Genomic DNA, 18,338 nt, shown 5'->3' on the forward strand with positions numbered 1-18,338 from the left:
GAAGAGGTACTGGACAGTTTACTTGGATTTCTATTTAAGTCAGAAACAGTGCTAGAGTGTTCATTAGTAACACAATTTGGTTCAGCATTTGAAAGAGGAGAAGATGATGTGACATTTTGAGAATTAGGGAATTCAGTATTTAGGGATCTAAAGGGATCAACACTTACAGAAGTAGAATTAGTTTCAGCATGTTGAGAAGAATGAGTGAGTTCATTAGGGGAAGGTGAAACAAGAGGAATATGAGCAGTAGATAAAAAATCAATCTTAGAAGAGGTGACAGAGTTGGATAAAGGTGGAAAAAGATCATTGAAATGATTAAACTCATCGAAGATAACATCTTTGGAAACATAATTTTCCATTAGGAGAGAGACACTTGTAGCCTTTGTGAGAGGTGGAATAACCAAGGAACAAACACTCATGTGACCTGAAATCAAGTTTGTGTTTATTATAGGGTCTAAGAAAAGGATAGCAAGAACATCCAAAGTTCCTCAAAAAATTGTAATTAGGTAACTTGTTGAACAAAACAGTATAAGGAACTTGAAATTTAAGAGAAGCAGCGGGAAGTCTGTTTATCAAATAAACAACAGTTTGGAAGGAAAAATCCCAAAATTTCAAAGGGAGAGAAGCTTGTTTGAGAAGAGTGAGGCCTAACTCAATGATATGTCTGTGTTTTCTTTCCACAACAGCATTTTGATGATGTGTGTGAGGGCAAATTAGCCTGTGAATGATCCCATGGGTTTGAAAAAATGAGATAAGAGGTCTAAATTCACCTCCCCAATCTGTTTGAACACTCTTAATTTTGGTATCAAATTGGAGTTCAGTCATGGTTTTAAATTGCTGAAAAACAGAAAATGTTTCTGATTTATTTTTAAGAAAATAGATCCAAGTGAACTTAGAATAGGCATCAACAAAGCTGATATAATAAGAGAAACCATTTGTGGCACAAATCACTGTATATAAGTTCAAGAGGAGCAGAATATACAATTTGAAATCAATGGTAGTCTATGTGACTTTCCAACATAACAAGCAGCACAGATTTCGAACATAGTTTTATTAACTATGGGTATATTACAATGATTAAGCACAAGCCTTAGAACATTAGCATTAGGATGGCACAATCTAGGGTGCCATATAGTTTGAGAGCTAGTGCTAGGTGCTGTTTTAACATCAGAAACAGCATTTACAAAGGAATCAGAAATTTGTGTATTAGAACCACTATAAACAGAAGTAACAGCAAAATCAGCACTGGAATTTGAAAGTGAGAAGGTGGCTGAGGCAGAATCTTTGCGTGCAAGATGTGGAAATATGTAGAGGCCATCAAGAACCAGTGAACCCTTGAAGTAGGACTTCATTGGTTCCCTGTGATTTCACAGCACAATGATTAGGATAAAATTCAAAGAAACATTGTTATCCTTAGAAAATTTGCTGACACTGATTAAGTTTTTAGTGATGACAGGTACATGTAATAATTGTTTTAAGGACAGACTGATTCTAGGATTAATAGGGGAAACAAACTTTGTGTAACAAGAAGACTTAATAGAAAGGCCTTGACCATTACCTATGTATATTTGATCTGGTCCCTCAAATGGACCAAGCTGCTGGATGTTTTGAGACTCTTCAGTTACGTGGAACGATGCACCCGAATCAGGTATCCATGTAGTAGAGTTAGGATCTTGATTTTCAGAATTAACCAGCATTGCACTAGGTTGGGAGTCTTTGTGAGAATTAGTTCCTTGATTATGTTTTGAACCGAAGGTGTTTGAAGAATTGCTTTGAAATACTAGTTCCATCAGCGTGAGAGATGCGTTTGGCTGAAAATCAAAATCATAGCGAAAATGACACACCGTTGTTGTATGACCAAATTTGAAGCAAACTTGGCACTGAAAATTTGCATAACGACTGTGGCCTCTGTTGCCATGACGACGACCTCCAGCATGGCCAAAGTCATTGCCTCCGTGTGACTGTAGCCACCGCCACGGTCAGAATCACTGCCTCCATGACTGTAGCCACTGCCACGATTGAAGTCACCACGATTTCCAGAATAATTGGATCGATTTTGTGAACTGAAATTATTCGAGGATGAATTGTAAGAATTCGAAGGTGAATTGTAACCTTCAGCCACATTAATCGATGGTGAATCAGCAAAGTGCTTCTGAAACTTTTTCATGCGTGCCTCATGTGCGAGCAGCAGTCCCTCTACTTCTCCAATCGGAAGTGGTTCAAACTTACTTTTGATCACTGAGATCACTAGACCGTACTCCTCTTGTAGGCCTTCAAGAATCGCGTCAAGGTGTTCACGCGGAAGAACAAGAATTCCACACGATCCAAGCACATCGACTATGAATTTAATGCGTAGAAGAAACTCACGCATTGTTTTCTACTCAAGCATTGTAGTTCTGAGTTCTGTTCAAAGAATCCTAGCTTTCGCACGTGTTTGCTTTTGAAAGTACTCATGGATTTGCTCCTAAAGCTGATATGAATGAACACATCCGATAATTCGAGATAGGATGAAAATTGAAAGAGTCGATTGGAGCCACGATAAGAGAATCTGATCTTGTTCCCAATCGGTGTATGCTGAATTTTCATTTCCAGCTTCACAATCTGATTTTGGGATCAAAGGACTTGCCACGAAACGTTGAATTTTATGAGCCTTGATGACAGGTTCTACCAGTTGCCTCCATAGCAGGAAGTTAGAACCATCCAACTTCTAAGAAATCGGATGAAAAGGAGTAGCGGAAGCAAAATTCTGATTAGTCACCATGGATAGACCTCAAGCTCTGGATACCATCATAGAGTTTGTGAGAGAAAAGAACAAAGCTGGAAGATATTATTGTTGATTCAAAATTGAAAGGTTAGTTACAAACTGATTCTGTTTCTCTATTTATAGAGAGAACAAATATAATTGCACATAACCTAACTAAGGCAATTAACTAACCAAAGATAGTTATTGCTCTAACAAAATAACAGCTTCTAACAAACTAACAGAAATAACAAACCACAACTGTCCTAACTGAATCACAAAGTAAAACTTACTTAATACACTAATACAAAATTTGTTAAGACCACTTTCTTTATCAATAAATTCAACTCTCACCATACATGTCAACATGTAGAAAACGTACCTGTCTTTCCAAATCAATTTTTGATTGAGCACTTGGTGTAAGAAACACCTGTTCAATCACTGGTTCGGTCTGCAAGGCCGATTTGCCCAATCCTGTATTATCAATAGGCACAGACCGCCAACCAAGAACTGTATGCCCCAGAGATTTAGCAACCTTAAAACAGCAAACCATAATTACAAACAAATGCCAGTAAAATACAAAATCACAATAACGGTGATAACAAAAGGAATATGGTTAAAAATATATTAAAAAAACTACTTGTTGGTGGACAACTTCAGCATGATCAAAATAGTATAAAAAGTACGGTATGCTATAACAAATCTATGTTGAAACCAACAGCCAATCAGTCATTATACATGAAATCAATTCAAATTATTACAGTATTTGTGTAATTGTGTCTTGAGACCACACATATGATCTTATTTATAATACAGAAATAGAATAAGTAATTGATTGCATGATAAATCAATTACAAATTAATAGGAAATAGAATACTCTAATAATAAATACAATATCAGGAATAATATCAAGATGTAATCTCATGTAATTTAACACTCCCCCTCAAGCTGCTGGAGTATATATGTCATATGCACCAAGCTTGTTGAAAATATAATCAATGCAAGACCCCTTGAGAGATTTAGTGAACATGTCCTCCAGTTGGTCACTAGAGTTGACAAACTCAATAGTGATTTTTCCTGAGAGCACTTTCTCTCTCACAAAATGATAGTCTTCTACTGTGTTTAGTCCATTCATGGAAGACCGGATTAGATACAATGTGGAGAACGGCTTGATTATCGCAAATAAGATTGGTGGCTTGAGTGTCTCCAAATTGGAACTGCTGGAGAAGTTTCCTTAGCCATGTAATTTCACTTGTAGTTGCAGGCATGGCACGGTATTCAGCTTCAGCACTGGATCTAGTGACTATATTTTGTTTCTTGCTTCCCGATGGGATCAAATTTCCTCAAATAAGAACACAATAACCAATCATGGACTTCGTGGCTGATGGTGAGTCTGCCTAATCAGCATCAGAGTAAAACAAATGATCTTGGCATTGCCTTTGCCTTCATATAGTAATCCACGGCCTGGTGCAAGTGGAAAAGGATGAAGACCCAGAGGCACTGCCAAGAATCTTGATTGCTGAAGGCCCAAACTAATTTAAAGGCTCATATCCAATATTTTCTATTTGTAATTGTAATTAAATAAATTGGTGGCTGAATCCTATGCCTTTTCAGCTGCACCAATTTGAGTTAATTTAGCAATTTAATGTTACACTATATGTATTCAACTCATTTTGAATCAAGGGGACTTTTCGGCATTTATCAAAAAATACCTTGTGTATTCGTGAGAGCTTCTCTCTTGGTTCCTTGTCGAACCAATTTTGAACTTGTCAAGGTTAAACCCTTGTAGCGTCTACTCCTGACTTATCTTCCATCTCTGGAAGTGACGTCATCCGATTCCGTGACCTATACCAAGTGATCCACCCCTAATAAGGATCACATCATATGATGAGAATCATACTTAACAAGGCCCAAGTGGAGAAGAACGAATGCCCAGAGGCACTCCCAAGAATCTTGATTACTGAAGGCCCAATCTAATTTGAAGGCTCATATCCAACATTTTCTATTTGTAATTGTAATAAAATAAACTGGTGATTGAATCCTATGCCTTTTCAGCTGCACCAATTTCAGTTAATTTAGCAATTTAATGATACACTATATGTATTCAACTCATTTTGAGGGAAGGGGACTTTTTGACATTTTTCAGAAAATACCTTGTGTATTCATGAGAGCTTCTCTCTGGATTCCTTGTCGAACCAATTCTGTACTTATCAAGGTTGAACCCTTGTTGCATTTATCCCTGACTTATTTTCTATCTCTAGAAGTGACGTCAACCATTTATGTAACCTGTACCAAGCGATCCACCCCTAATAAGGATCACATCATCTGATGAGAATCCCAAAACTGTCCAAATACAGGGACCTAGGACAAGGGGTAGGACCAAACAGTCAGAGAATACCCTCCAACAAATGGTGACAGCCATACTTGACAAGGCACAAGTGGACAAGGACGAAAGCTCAGAGGCACTCCCAAGAATCTTGATTGCTGAAGGCCCAATCTAATTTGAAGGCCCATATCCAACATTTTCTATTTGTAATTGTAATTAAATAAACTGGTGGCTGAATTGTATGCCTTTTCAGCTGCACCAATTTCAGTTAATTTAGCAATTTAATGGTACACTATATGTATTCAACTCATTTTGAAGGAAGGGGACTTTCTTACATTTTTCAGAAAATACCTTGTGTATTTGTGAGAGCTTCTCTCTAGGTTCCTTGTCGAACCAATTCTGGATATATCAAGGTTGAACCCTTGTGGCGTCTACCCCTGACTTATCTTCCATCCCTGGAAGTGGCGTCATCCGATTCCGTGACTTGTACCAAGCGATCCGCCACTAATAAGGATCACATCATCTGATGAGAATCCCAAAGCTGCCCAAATACAGGGACCTATGACACGGGGTAGGACCAAACAGTCAAAGGATACCCTCCAACAAATGGTGACAGCCATACTTGACAAGGCCCAAGTGGAGAAGGACGAAGGCCCAGAGTGATGCAATCCTACCCCGCAAGGACATTGGATAGAAAACTCCAAGTAGATTGGGCCAGAGATGCAAGAGAAGGCCCTAGGGTTCTTATGAGCCTTAGGGTAGATTTTGGGCCCATGGGCTAAGTACGAGCCCACTTATCTTTTTAAATATTAGATTAAGGTTTCATTATTTTTGGGCCTTGTATTTAGGGCTCCATAATGTAGGTAGGGTACCCTAGAAATATAAGATTTTTCAGCCCTTATATTTTAGGGCACCTAGACTAGTTTTTGTATTAGGGGTAGTTTTGTAATTTCACATGCATTAAGTGGATATTTGATGTGTGTGGTTGGAAATAAATTTAATTAAATTGGTAGAAGCCCAATCCAATTAAATTTTAGAGGGGGAGGTGAGCATTTGCTTACTATACCCCATTGCCACATCTTATAGTCACACTTTATGCATGTCCTTCATGCTTTTCATGCCTCATGACACCTAAGCACACTTAGTGGAGAATCTTGGAATTGATCTTGGATTAGTGGGCTGAACCATAACTAAAATTCACTAATCATAATTAGTGAAATTTTGGCTCCAAAGTTTGGCTCCACAAATTCAATTTCAAATTCAAGTGAAATTTGAATTTCCCTCCAATTTTGTGTGACACTTAAACTATAAATAGAGGTCATATGTGTGCATTTTTTTCAACTTTGATCATTTGAATATTAAACTTCAGATTTCAAAGTTCATTTGGAGCACAAAATTTCGTGCTCTTCTCTCCCTCCCCCTTCATTCATCTCCTTCTTCCTCCAAGCTCTTATCCATGGCCTCCTATGGTGGTGAGCTTCTTCTAGACTCATCTTCTCCTTGAAGTGGCGTCTCCTCTCTCTCTTCCTTTTCTATTCTGCTGCCATTCATCTTCCAAGAAGCAAAGGAATCCATTGATGAAGAAGATCCTAGGCCTACAAGCTCCAATGGAGCTTCCTGGGCATCTTCCCATGAAGGAACATGGTTCCTCACCAACTCAATGAGTGGTGCTACAAGTATAGAAAAATATGGGGCAAACCTTTTGTAAAAGTTTGTTAAGTCTTGGAAGCCCCAAATTTTTCTTACACTTGGTGGAGTGGGCCACTCAGGAATGACCTTTATTCTCTTAGGGTTCATGGGCACCCCTTGATCACAATTTAAAAAATTAAGAAAAGTAAAGCAATAGAACATACCTTTTTCTGTATTTTCATGTTGATTATTCCTACCAAAAAGTATGACAAACCTAAGGTGTCCCATATGAGTGCCTAAGTTTGTATTGAAACTAAAAATAAGAACAAACCTACCTAATGAGTCCCTATGTACACAAATCATGAAGATGTTGGATGCACGAGTGATTTTACAAAAGAGTGTTGCACCACCCAAAGCATTCATCACACCACCTATTTTAGGGATTTGGTGCCTAATAATACCTATTTTGGGCACCAACAAAGCACAAGGATTTAATCTCTTGCAAACCAAACCCTCATCCAACAACTCCTTTACTTGAGGAATAAACTCAAGCCTAAGAGATGTGGCAATGCTAACAAGTGTCTTTTTACAAAGGAGAAAATGTGGAGGTTGTCTAAGAAGGGAAATTTCTTTAATATTTGTCTTTATTTCAAAATGTCTTTCCTTCTTAGCTAACCTCTTGGAGGAGACACTTACCTCCTTACACTCCTCCTTAACCATTAAAGGTTGTCCTTCTTCCTGGGGGTAGATCTCTTCACTAGATTCTTCCCCTTTTGCTTCTTCACTTTTACTAGAGGAAGGTGAAGTAGTAGCCTCATCTTGGCTACTATAAATGTCTTGGCCCCTCATAATCATGGTTTTCTTGGTGGGGCATTGAGAAGTAATGTGTCCTTTTCCAAGACATTTAAAGCACTTCATGGAGCTAGTCTTCTCTTGCATACTAGCCTTAAGGGGTTTCTTTTCTATTGTCTTCCCCTTATCATCTTTGGACTTAGAAGGTCTCACCCCTAAGATTCCTTGACCTTGGTCTTTCTTTGGATAAGAGTGAGAGCCATAAGATTTTGAAGTAGACTTCCTTTTAAGTTGTTGCTCTACCCTTATTTCCCAATCTAAATTAACCTCTACATTGTCCTTCCCATGGAAGTATGGGAGTTTAATGTTAACCTCTTGAGGCTTTCTTTCATTTTCTCTCCTATGAGAGTGAGGTCTAAGATGTGACTTATGCCTTCCTTCATAATAGTCACGAAGTTCTTCACTTAGGCTCTTGCAAGAGTTATGACTATTATAGGAGACATGTTTTTCTCTTTTCATTTCTTTCATTATTTTTCTTCTTTCTTCCTCTCTTATTTTCTCTCTTTCATCTTGACTTATTTTTTCTACTCTTTTTTTACCTTTATCTTTTCTCTCTTGTTTTTCTTTCCACAACTTAAGGGATCTCAACTCATCTAATATCTTATACAAGGGGTCCTTAGGAGTAGAACCCTCACCATTAACACTAGATGAAGAATGAAGACTCATGTTGGTTCCTAAGCTATAGTTCTTTCTTGTTGGGGGTTTGAAAACAAAAGGTAAAAGAAACTATGGTTGAAACTAGCCAAAATAACACTAAAAGAGGTGTGAAAGATAAGGTAAAAACTAATTGGTAAAAGGCAAGCTATCTAGGCGGTTTGACAATGGAGGGTAAAGGAAATAAGCTATGAAAATAAGTAAGAAATTAAAGTGCAAGAAATGCAAACTAGGCGGATCCTAAGAGTGTTTGGATGACCTCATTTAAGGTTCCCAACAAAGCACTCACTATCCTAAGGGGAAATTGCCTAAAATTATTACACACAAATGGAAGTAGGGTGACCTAGCGGAGACTCCCAACTTACTTCCAATGAAAGGCCTTTTTGTTACAAAATTTGAAAGCAAAGCAAATTGCTAATTACAAAATTACAAAGAAAAAAGTCCTCAATTGTGGTGGCTATTCTCTCTTTAGTGTTTCACTCAATTTGGAGTGCTTCTTAGTCCAATAGCTCTTAAGGTGGTTGGCCCCTAGCTTCTTGACTCAAATTCTTCAAGATATGGCATCAATCCTCCTTTCCAATTCCCTATATGGCAACTCACAAGCAAGGAAACAAAGAGACAAGCAATAACCAAAGACAAAAAAAAATGAAATGAAAGCTAAACCAATAGAGTTTTAACAAGACAAATTTTCAAGGATTATTCAACAATTAAAGCAATGAAAAGCACAAAAAAGCAAGTTAGGACTCAAAGAGAAACCTAGAATGGCTCTAGAGTAAATTAGAAAAACTCTAAAAAAAAAAGACTCAAGAAACCTCTAGTTTTGGCACTTGTTTTCACAATAATTTTCAATTGAAATTTCAGAACTAGGATTGGTATAAAATAGGCACCAATTATAGAACAAATTTTGAGCCAAAACAACAAGCACACTTTCCTTTCACTTTTTTTTTTCCTGGACACTGATTTTTCTGCCAACTTGTGAGATTTTTCTTATTTTTTCCTTTAATCCAAATCGCTTGGTTCTTTTTTTTATAATTTTTTCCAGATGTCTAGAAAATTCAGTAAAAATTTCAGCTCAAAACTCGTAGTGACCAATTCCCAGTAATTTATACAATTTTGTATGTTCAAGCTGCCAACACCAGCGATTTCAACCTAGAAATCAAGAGTAGTGTTTATGTTGCTTAAGGCTTGGATAGTTACAATTTGTGTTTGCTTATGCTCAATTATCTTGAATAACACAATTCAAGAGAGCTTAAGATTTATTTGATTCACAAATCCAGCCACAACTTAGCACCACAACTCAACTTCATCATAGGCATCATGTAGGAAACTTAGAAAACAAAAAAAAGTTCAAGAACAAGACTACTTCTAGGAATTGATTTAGAACATGTTATGAACTAAATAACATGCATGAATTAGACTCAAAATTCAAAAAGATAGACTAAGAATGACAAGAATACATGAACAAATGTATCTAGAATTCAATCAACAAAATAAAAATTCAACACAAACTTAGAACATAATGTGACAATTACTATGACTAAACATGACTCTAAGACAACATGGATTAAGTGATTTACACTTAGATTTTTGTGTTTTTTTTTCTAATCAATATTTTGGAAGAAAATTTAGATCTAAGGTTCAGCACAAGAATATTATGAATGAAAAATGATAGAACCTAAAATCAACACAAAAACAAGATTCAAGAGTAGATCTACAAAATTTGAACCATAGAAATGCAAGAACAAGTGTAGATCTAAGATTTAATCGGTTTATTTTTTTTGAATCTACTCTAAACAGCATCAAACCACAAGACAATGGAGGATATACATGGAGAATAATATGAAGAACAAGGGATTAAAGAGAATTCACCGAACAAAAAGATAGAGGAAGCAAAAGAACATCACCTAGATGAAGATGCTCTGATACCACATGGTGCAAGCTCCATTGGAGCTTGTAGGCCTAGGATCTTCTTCATCAATGGATTCCTTTGCTTCTTGGAAGATGAATGGCAGCGGAATAGAAAAGGAAGAGAGAGAGGAGACGCCACTTCAAGGAGAAGATGAGTCTAGAAGAATCTCACCACCATAGGAGGCCATGGATAAGAGCTTGGAGGAAGAAGGAGATGAATGAAGGGAGAGGGAGAGAAGAGCACGAAATTTTGTGCTCCAAATGAGCTTTGAAATCTGAAGTTTAATATTCAAATGATCAAAGTTGAAAAAAATGCACACACATGACCTCTATTTATAGTCTAAGTGTCACACAAAATTGGAGGGAAATTCAAATTTCACTTAAATTTGAAATTGAATTTGTGGAGCCAAACTTTGGAGCCAAAATTTCACTAATTATGATTAGTGAATTTTAGTTATGGTTCAGCCCACTAATCCAAGATCAATTCCAAGATTCTCCACTAAGTGTGCCTAGGTGTCATGAGGCATGAAAAGCATGAAGGACATCCACAAAGTTTGACTATAAGATGTGACAATGGGGTGTAGTAAGCAAATGCTCACCTCCCCCTCTAAAATTTAATTGGATTTGGCTTCTACCAATTCAATTAAATTTATTTCCAACCACACACATCAAATATCCATTTAGTGCATGTGAAATTACAAAATTATCCCGAATACAAAAACTAGTCTAGGTGCCCTAAAATACAAGGGCTGAAAAATCCTATATTTCTAGGGTACCCTACTTACATTATGGAGCCTTAAATACAAGGCCCAAAAATAATGAAACCTTAATCTAATATTTACAAAGATAAGTGGGCTCGTACTTAGCCCATGGGCCTGAAATCTACCCTAAGACTCATAAGAGCCCTAGGGCTTTCTCTTGCATCTCTGGCCCAATCTACTTGGAGTTTTCTATCCAATGCCCTTGCGGGGTAGGATTGCATCACAGAGGCACTCCCAAAAATCTTGATTGCTTAAGGCCCAATCTAATTTGAAGGCCCATATCCAACATTTTCTATTTGTAATTGTAATTAAATAAACTGGTGGCTGAATTCTATGCCTTTTCAGCTGCACCAATTTCAGTTAATTTAGCAATTTAATGGTACACTATATGTATTCAACTCATTTTGAAGGAAGGGGACTTTCTGACATTTTTCAGAAAATACCTTGTGTATTTGTGAGAGCTTCTCTCTAGGTTCCTTGTCGAACCAATTCTGGATATATCAAGGTTGAACCCTTGTGGCGTCTATCCCTGACTTATCTTCCATCCCTGGAAGTGACGTCATCCGATTCCGTGACTTGTACCAAGCGATCCGCCACTAATAAGGATCACATCATCTGATGAGAATCCCAAAGCTGCCCAAATACAGGGACCTATGACAAGGGGTAGGACCAAACAGTCAAAGGATACCCTCCAACAAATGGTGGCAGCCATACTTGACAAGGCCCAAGTGGAGAAGGACGAAGGCTCAGAGGCACTCCCAAAAATCTTGATTGCTTAAGGCCCAATCTAATTTGAAGGCCTATATCCAACATTTTCTATTTGTAATTGTAATTATAGAAACTGGTGGCTGAATCCTATCTTTTCAGCTGCACCAATTTCAGTTAATTTAGCAATTTAATGGTACACTATATGTATTCAACTCATTTTGAAGGAAGGGGACTTTCTGGCATTTTTCAGAAAATACCTTGTATATTCGTGAGAGCTTCTCCCTGGGTTCCTTATCAAACCAATTCCGAACTTATCAAGGTTGAACCTTTGTGGCGTCTACCCCTGACTTATCTTCCATCTCTGGAAGTGGCGACATCCGATTCCGTGACCTGTACCAAACGATCCGCTCCTAATAAGGATCACATCACTAGGGCAACAATCAAGCATGCCAGTCTCCGTAAGTATATCCAAAGCATACTTTCACAGGGAAATAACAATGCCAAAAGAGGATTGAGCAACCTCAATGCCTAAGAAATATTTGAGCGGCCCCAAGTTTTTTGTCTGAAATTGGTTGTGCAGATGGGATTTGAGTCGGCGGATACTACAAAGTCATCATTAGTAGTGACGATGTCATCAACATAGACAACAAGATAAATGCACAGGTCAGATGGAGAATGTAGTGAAAACACAAAATTATCAGCCTCGCAGCGAGTCATACCAAATAGAAGTAATGCAAAATTAAAATGGTCAAACCAGACATGAGGAGACTGCTTCAAGTCGTAAAGGGAACATCGAAGGCGACAAAAAAGGTGAGATCCACCAGAAGTAGTAAAACCTTGGGGGTTGATCCATGTAAACCTCTTCTTGTAACTCACCATGCAGGAAGGCATTTTTTATATCTAACCGGTGAAGCGGCCAATGGCCAATGGCAACCATATGACCAATGACAACCATAGCAAGAAACAGACTAACAGAGGTGATCTTGGCCACAAGGGAAAAAGTATCCCTACAATCTAGGCCAAAGATTTGAGTATAGCCTTTAGCCACCCGACAAGCTTTGAATCGATCAATATTCCCATCCGGTCCAACCTTCACCGTATAAACCCAACAACAACCAACAATAGTCTTCCCAGGAGGCAAGGAAACTAGCTCCCAAGTTCCACTAGCATGTAAAGCAGCCATTTCATCCATCCAACATTGTTTGTTGCCAATGGGGATCAGTCATGGCATCACCTGTAGACTTAGGAATAGACAGAATCCAAAAAGAAGATAAAAGAGAAATATAAAGGGGATAAACGGTGACACTGAATAGTGCAAGCATACAAAGGGTCAAGATTGCAAGAAGATTGAATACCTTTGCGTAAGGCAATAATGGGAAGCTCATGTGCAAGAGACGTTTGTGGCAAAAGATGAAGTTAGAGGATCAGCAGGTACAACCGTCGGTTGTCATGGTACAACGATTGGGGTTGGAACGATAGGTAGAGTATCCAAAGGAGCAGTGTGGACATCAAGAAGAAAAGGGTAGACTCAAAGTTAAACACGAACCCAAAACAGGGCCAAACAAAACCAAACAAGAGCCAAACAGTATGAAAAGCAGCCAAATGGGGGCTGAGTAAGGTCTTCAAAGGCTGAAGAGGGCAAGGAAGGGTCGCCTGAAACTGCTTCACATGCCATTCTATTGCACGCACGTGAAGTATGCACACCAGAAAGTTGCCACACATGGGGGCACGTGTGACGACAGACGACTATGTGATTGCAGCATCAGGGTCATCAAAGGTAGGCAATGGCGGTCATAGTTATTCACCAGCAAAAGGGCGTCGGGAAGGCTGCCATACAAGGGCAGCAGCGCAGTGCAGTACTGTTCACTGCGAAGGAAAACTGCGCAACAGAAAAAAAAAGAAGGAAGGATCGAACCCTAATCTGATACCATATTACATTATTTGTGTAATTGTGTGTCTTAAGACCACACATATGATCTTATTTATAATAGAGAAATGGAATCAATAATTGATTACATGATCAATCAATTTTTGATTAATAAGAAATAGAATATTCTAATAATAAATACAATATGATGAATAATATCAAGATGTAATATCATGTAATCTAATACAAATGAATTACCTTACTAAATATTCTTTTGCTTTCCTCCCTTCGTTTTTTTGACTTTGGCAAGAAAAACATGCCAACTGCATATTTTTCTTGCGGAGGAAGCTCAAAATCTACAACCTGCAACAAGGCAAACCCATTACTGGGGAGAGATACTAAAGACAGGTCACAATATATCAAATACATTTTTCTTGATTTTATGATCTATTAAGAGGCTATAGATTTAGGCATGAATCAAACAGAACTTACAGTAATGCAACCCTCTATTCGATCCTAGTCCCCTTAGTTAATGAAAAACTATTTAGTAGATAATAATTCAAATTCAATGGTCTCAGAAATTGAGAGGAAAAATATGTTCCTTTCCATGATAACAAAAATAATAATTAATAATATATTATTTATGAATTACGAATAATAATATTGTTCAGGAAAAAAAATAAAACGGCAGACATCATCAAAAGAATAAGAAGAATACAAAAGGAAAGAAAGAAAATAGTACACATCCACAGTTAATGCCTATAATTGAATCGCTATAAAAAAAACATTAATTCTTTCACGGATTAAAAGTATAATAAAAAACAATCATAAGCAAGTAATTAGTAAATTAAACCATCGTCAATCGAAACTAAAATCGAACATACTTTCATAAGAACACTAATTAAACAAGAACAAAAAATACAGAAAGATATTTACAACAAAAAAATCTATTTTTTATCAACAAATATTAGTGAGGATCGAACCCACGACCGGCAACCCTCTTCCTTTTCTCCCTTAACATTTACAACAACAAAAAATCTAATAAACATTTTTTTATATATAAAAACACACGCACACGAACAAAAACAGCACATACCGAAAGATATTTTGTAAATTAAAAAGAAACAAAGAACAAAACGTGCCTCCTGGTAAAAGGCATGAGGCAGGGCCACAAGAATACCGGCACCATCTCCAGTGTTGGCTTCGCATCCGCATGCACCTCTGTGCGTCATCCGCACCAACATTTCCAGCGCGTCCGTCACCTGCAGTGCGCACGCACACACACAATCACACCCCATTCATTCATTAAGTCATGGTTAAATTAATTTTTATATCCTCTAATTTATTTGGGAGATTAAATTTGATGTAGTTTAATTTAATCTTTTAAAAATGATTCAATTTAATCCTACCATCAAAATTAAATAAACAAAATATGTATTTCTTTTTTATTCGTAGACAACAATCACCGAGAGACTTCTTTGTCTATGAATCACTAAGACACATTTCCTTTTTACTCATAGACAACGCAACAAAAAACTGTGTTGGAAAATGTCAGTTTAATTTAGATGAAAGGTGAAATTGAATCAATTTAAAAAGTTAAAAAGATCAAATTGAACATAAATGATAAATTAAAGAAAAAGAAAAAAACCAATTTAACCTTCATTCATAAACGCCACGCCACACCACATCCACCAAAAACCAAACCAAACCCAACCCAACCCGCTACGCACCGTTTTGCGGCTGCTCTCGCCTGACAACTCCGCCACGAACCCAACCCCGCACGAGTCCTTGTCCATCGCCGGATCATACAGCCCCAGTGGCTTCTCCGGCACGGCCGAGAATGCCAACCGCACCGCCACCCTCGGCTTCGGCAACCGACACGATTGAAGTAACCGGATTCGGTCCGACCCGATCGGTCGGAACCGGGTTCCCAGAAACCTCTTCCTCTCTATGCACGACGCAACGACCCGGCTTCTCAGGCCGAGGCGCAGACGCGCTTTGTTAGGGCTATTCAGAGCGTTTAGCTGAGGGTTGTTGAGAGAAGGGAGCGTAAACGACACCGCGTTCGACATTGTTCACTTAAAGAAAACAACAACAAGAAAAAAAGAAAGACAGAAAGAAAAGGAAAAGCCTTGTTGTTGGTGTTGGGGTTTCTTTTTTTGCGATAACAATAATAATTCTTAATATGTTCAGAGTGTTTGTGGGAAGTGGGAACTCTTATTTCAGCGTCCAGATTCTGTTACAACTTACAACCGCCTAAAATAGAAAAAGTAAAAATAGAAAAGAAATATATCCAAAAAGAAAATGAAGAAGGATTGGGGTTTTTTTCACATTAAAAGAAACAGATCTGGGTTTATTATTGCTCTAATAAGATCCGGATTTGGGTGAAGTGGCTTATTAACCACGGGGTTGTGAGAAAAAATGGTAACAATTTTGAAGAGGTTAAAACCTTAAAAGAGATTCGAATCGCAAAAGGGTTGTCGCGTAAGTTGCAGACACAATACCAAGACTGAGTAGGAAGGAACAAACAAGGGGGAGAGAGAGAGAGCGACGGCTGAGGGCGTGTGGTGTGATGGGTTGTTGGTGAGAGAGGAGAAGGTGGATTTATAAGAAAGAGGAGGGGGTAGGAGGAGGGAGAGTGGCGTCCACGTAGTTGTTGTTGGTGTGCCTGTGTTGTGTAATTACCAACTTCGACCTCATCACTGTTCTGTTCTTTGTCGACAGCTAAGGATTCACAGTGACGCCACGTGTGAGCTGTTCTATGTGGCATGCTAAAGCCGCTCTGCGAATGGGTCCCACAATTTGGGTAGGTTCGGGTACGAACTACGAACCTGTGTGCTGCTGCGGCTGAGGGATACCGTAATATTTTATTCTTCTAATGATAAGTCTTCGAAGTAGTCTCATGGATGATCAATATTAAATAGACAAATATTAATAAGTATTATTTTGGCATTGAAATTTTTTTAAAAAATTATTAAAATGTATAAATTATGTTGTTTATAATTTTTTTTTATTTTCTTATGTTTTACATAATAAATATTGTTATCATGTGAATAATTGAAACTTAGTGGAATAGAAGTCGGCTAAAATAGTTATAATATAATTCCAAAATTTGAATGTTTGAATCAAATTATCTAATTGCCAAGAGGATAAATCTATCTCCTAATCTTGTGTGACTTCTCAAGTTACTAAAGAAAACCCTTGATAGAAGGTGAATTTAAAAGAAATTTGAATAGATAACTAAAATAAAAGCTAAATTTGAAAGAAAAAAATAAATTCGGTAAGAACAATGACTAAAAAATAATTGCAATGATTGATTTTTTGGTTGAAGCCTGAAGGTCCTACAAACATTTCTAAAACATGTATTTATACTATAAAATCTAAACTAATTAATTCAGATCTCATCTCTACCACGTTCAGCCACTATAAACTCATTCTTAATTGTTTTGGCTACTTTATCCTTATTTTGGTTAGGCCAAGAGATCAATGCATATCCCACGTTCCTATTTCTTAGGAACTACTCCTAGATCATGGGGTTTTTCAAACTTCAAGTGCGTAACTGATCTTATCCCTTGTTTCGCAGCCTTAACTTCAATTTGAATCTGCTTGCATTTTATCTTTGAAATATCAAATATCACATAGAAAGAGAGATTGAATAGTGTGTTCATCAAAATATAATATTTTTTCTCAAAAGAAACTCTTTTACAAGTAAATATATAAAGCACATGAATTGACTGTGTTGTTCAGTGATGAAGATAACAATTTTGATGAAAACATAAAATTATCGTCAAGTGAAAGATAAATAAGTGTTTTCACAAAGGTTTTCATAAACAAATACTTGATGAACAAATGTGGCAAATTAAGCTTAAAGGAATATTATTTAAATAGCTTGAGAGAGAGAGAGAGGTAGAAACACTTAGTTTATATTGGTTCACTCAAACAAAGTTTCGTCCAGTTCTCCTTTACAAAACTTGCAAAGGGTTCCACAAACAAGTATTCAAATATGCTACTCTTGGCTACAATAGTATTCTTAAAGCCACTACTGACACACTCTAGACTTCCCCTGAATCTAAGAGTTCTCAAGTATTCTTTGACACTAAGTCACTCCTAACTTCACAAACAATAGTTTGAAAGAATATAATGATTCAGTAACACTCTTAGAGAGGATAAACAATAAAGTTCAAATACAAATAACTTTGCTTAGCAAAGATTAAAAAAGTTTAAGTACAAGGTGTATCAGCCACTGATTTTAGAGCACTTCGCTTCAAAGATCTTTTGCTCATTTTCACTTCATATATTTACTTGTTGAAATTGTGAGCATGAGACTCCTTTTTATAGACTTAGTAAAGGATTCGTTATAAGATCAGCTCTGAGTCTTGAAATGACTATTGTCTCCCTAAAGGAAGTGGTGCAACGTGGCACACTCTGATTTGAGAGGATTCGAATAAAGATACAAATAATTGCATGTGCCCTACTTCTGCGAAAGCAATCCTTGAGGAATATTCAGCAAAATCCTTATATTCCCTTCTAGTCATTCCTTACCTTAATTTCAAATGTTAGTAATTCAAATAAAGAAAGACACATGACATTCAAATAAAGTGGCGTACATGCACTTCCCTTTACAGCTAACACGATCTTTTCAAACTTCATTGGACATCCCTTATGAAAATATAAAATAAGTGTTTTTGTAACCTAATCATGATGTAATAACCGAATGATCATCTAGGTCATCTCCCAAAGGAATAAACAAGGGATTTCATGTAACTATTTAACTAAGACTAGGTTTTTGTATTTTTGTTTTGTGATGGTCACAAATTAAATAACATAAAATAATTTGCAACAAAATTAAATGACAATAAAATAATTAAGATAGAAATACTAGATTTGGATGGT

At 37.2% G+C, this 18,338-nt stretch overlaps 1 protein-coding gene across 2 annotated transcripts in view; it reads right to left on the reverse strand.

Annotated features, from left to right (window-relative positions):
- LOC114400135 (glutamate synthase [NADH], amyloplastic-like) overlaps positions 1-16,093 on the reverse strand; it is a 28,221-nt gene extending 12,128 nt beyond the window's left edge. The window contains exons 1-4 of one of the 2 annotated variants that reach the window (XM_028362432.1): positions 15,176-16,093; positions 14,588-14,707; positions 13,704-13,808; positions 3,123-3,275 (exon numbers count right to left, since the gene is read on the reverse strand). In XM_028362432.1, coding sequence (XP_028218233.1) covers positions 3,123-3,275; positions 13,704-13,808; positions 14,588-14,707; positions 15,176-15,517 — 720 coding nt within the window. In that variant the 5' untranslated portion in view covers positions 15,518-16,093. Of the gene's footprint in view, positions 1-3,122; positions 3,276-13,703; positions 13,809-14,587; positions 14,708-15,102 lie in introns of both variants that reach the window. The other variant, XM_028362433.1, reaches the window with a different exon arrangement.
- Positions 16,094-18,338: the final 2,245 nt, after the last annotated feature.

This window comes from Glycine soja, chromosome 19, assembly GCF_004193775.1.
Source record: "Glycine soja cultivar W05 chromosome 19, ASM419377v2, whole genome shotgun sequence".
In the NCBI taxonomy this organism is placed as follows: Eukaryota; Viridiplantae; Streptophyta; class Magnoliopsida; order Fabales; family Fabaceae; genus Glycine; species Glycine soja.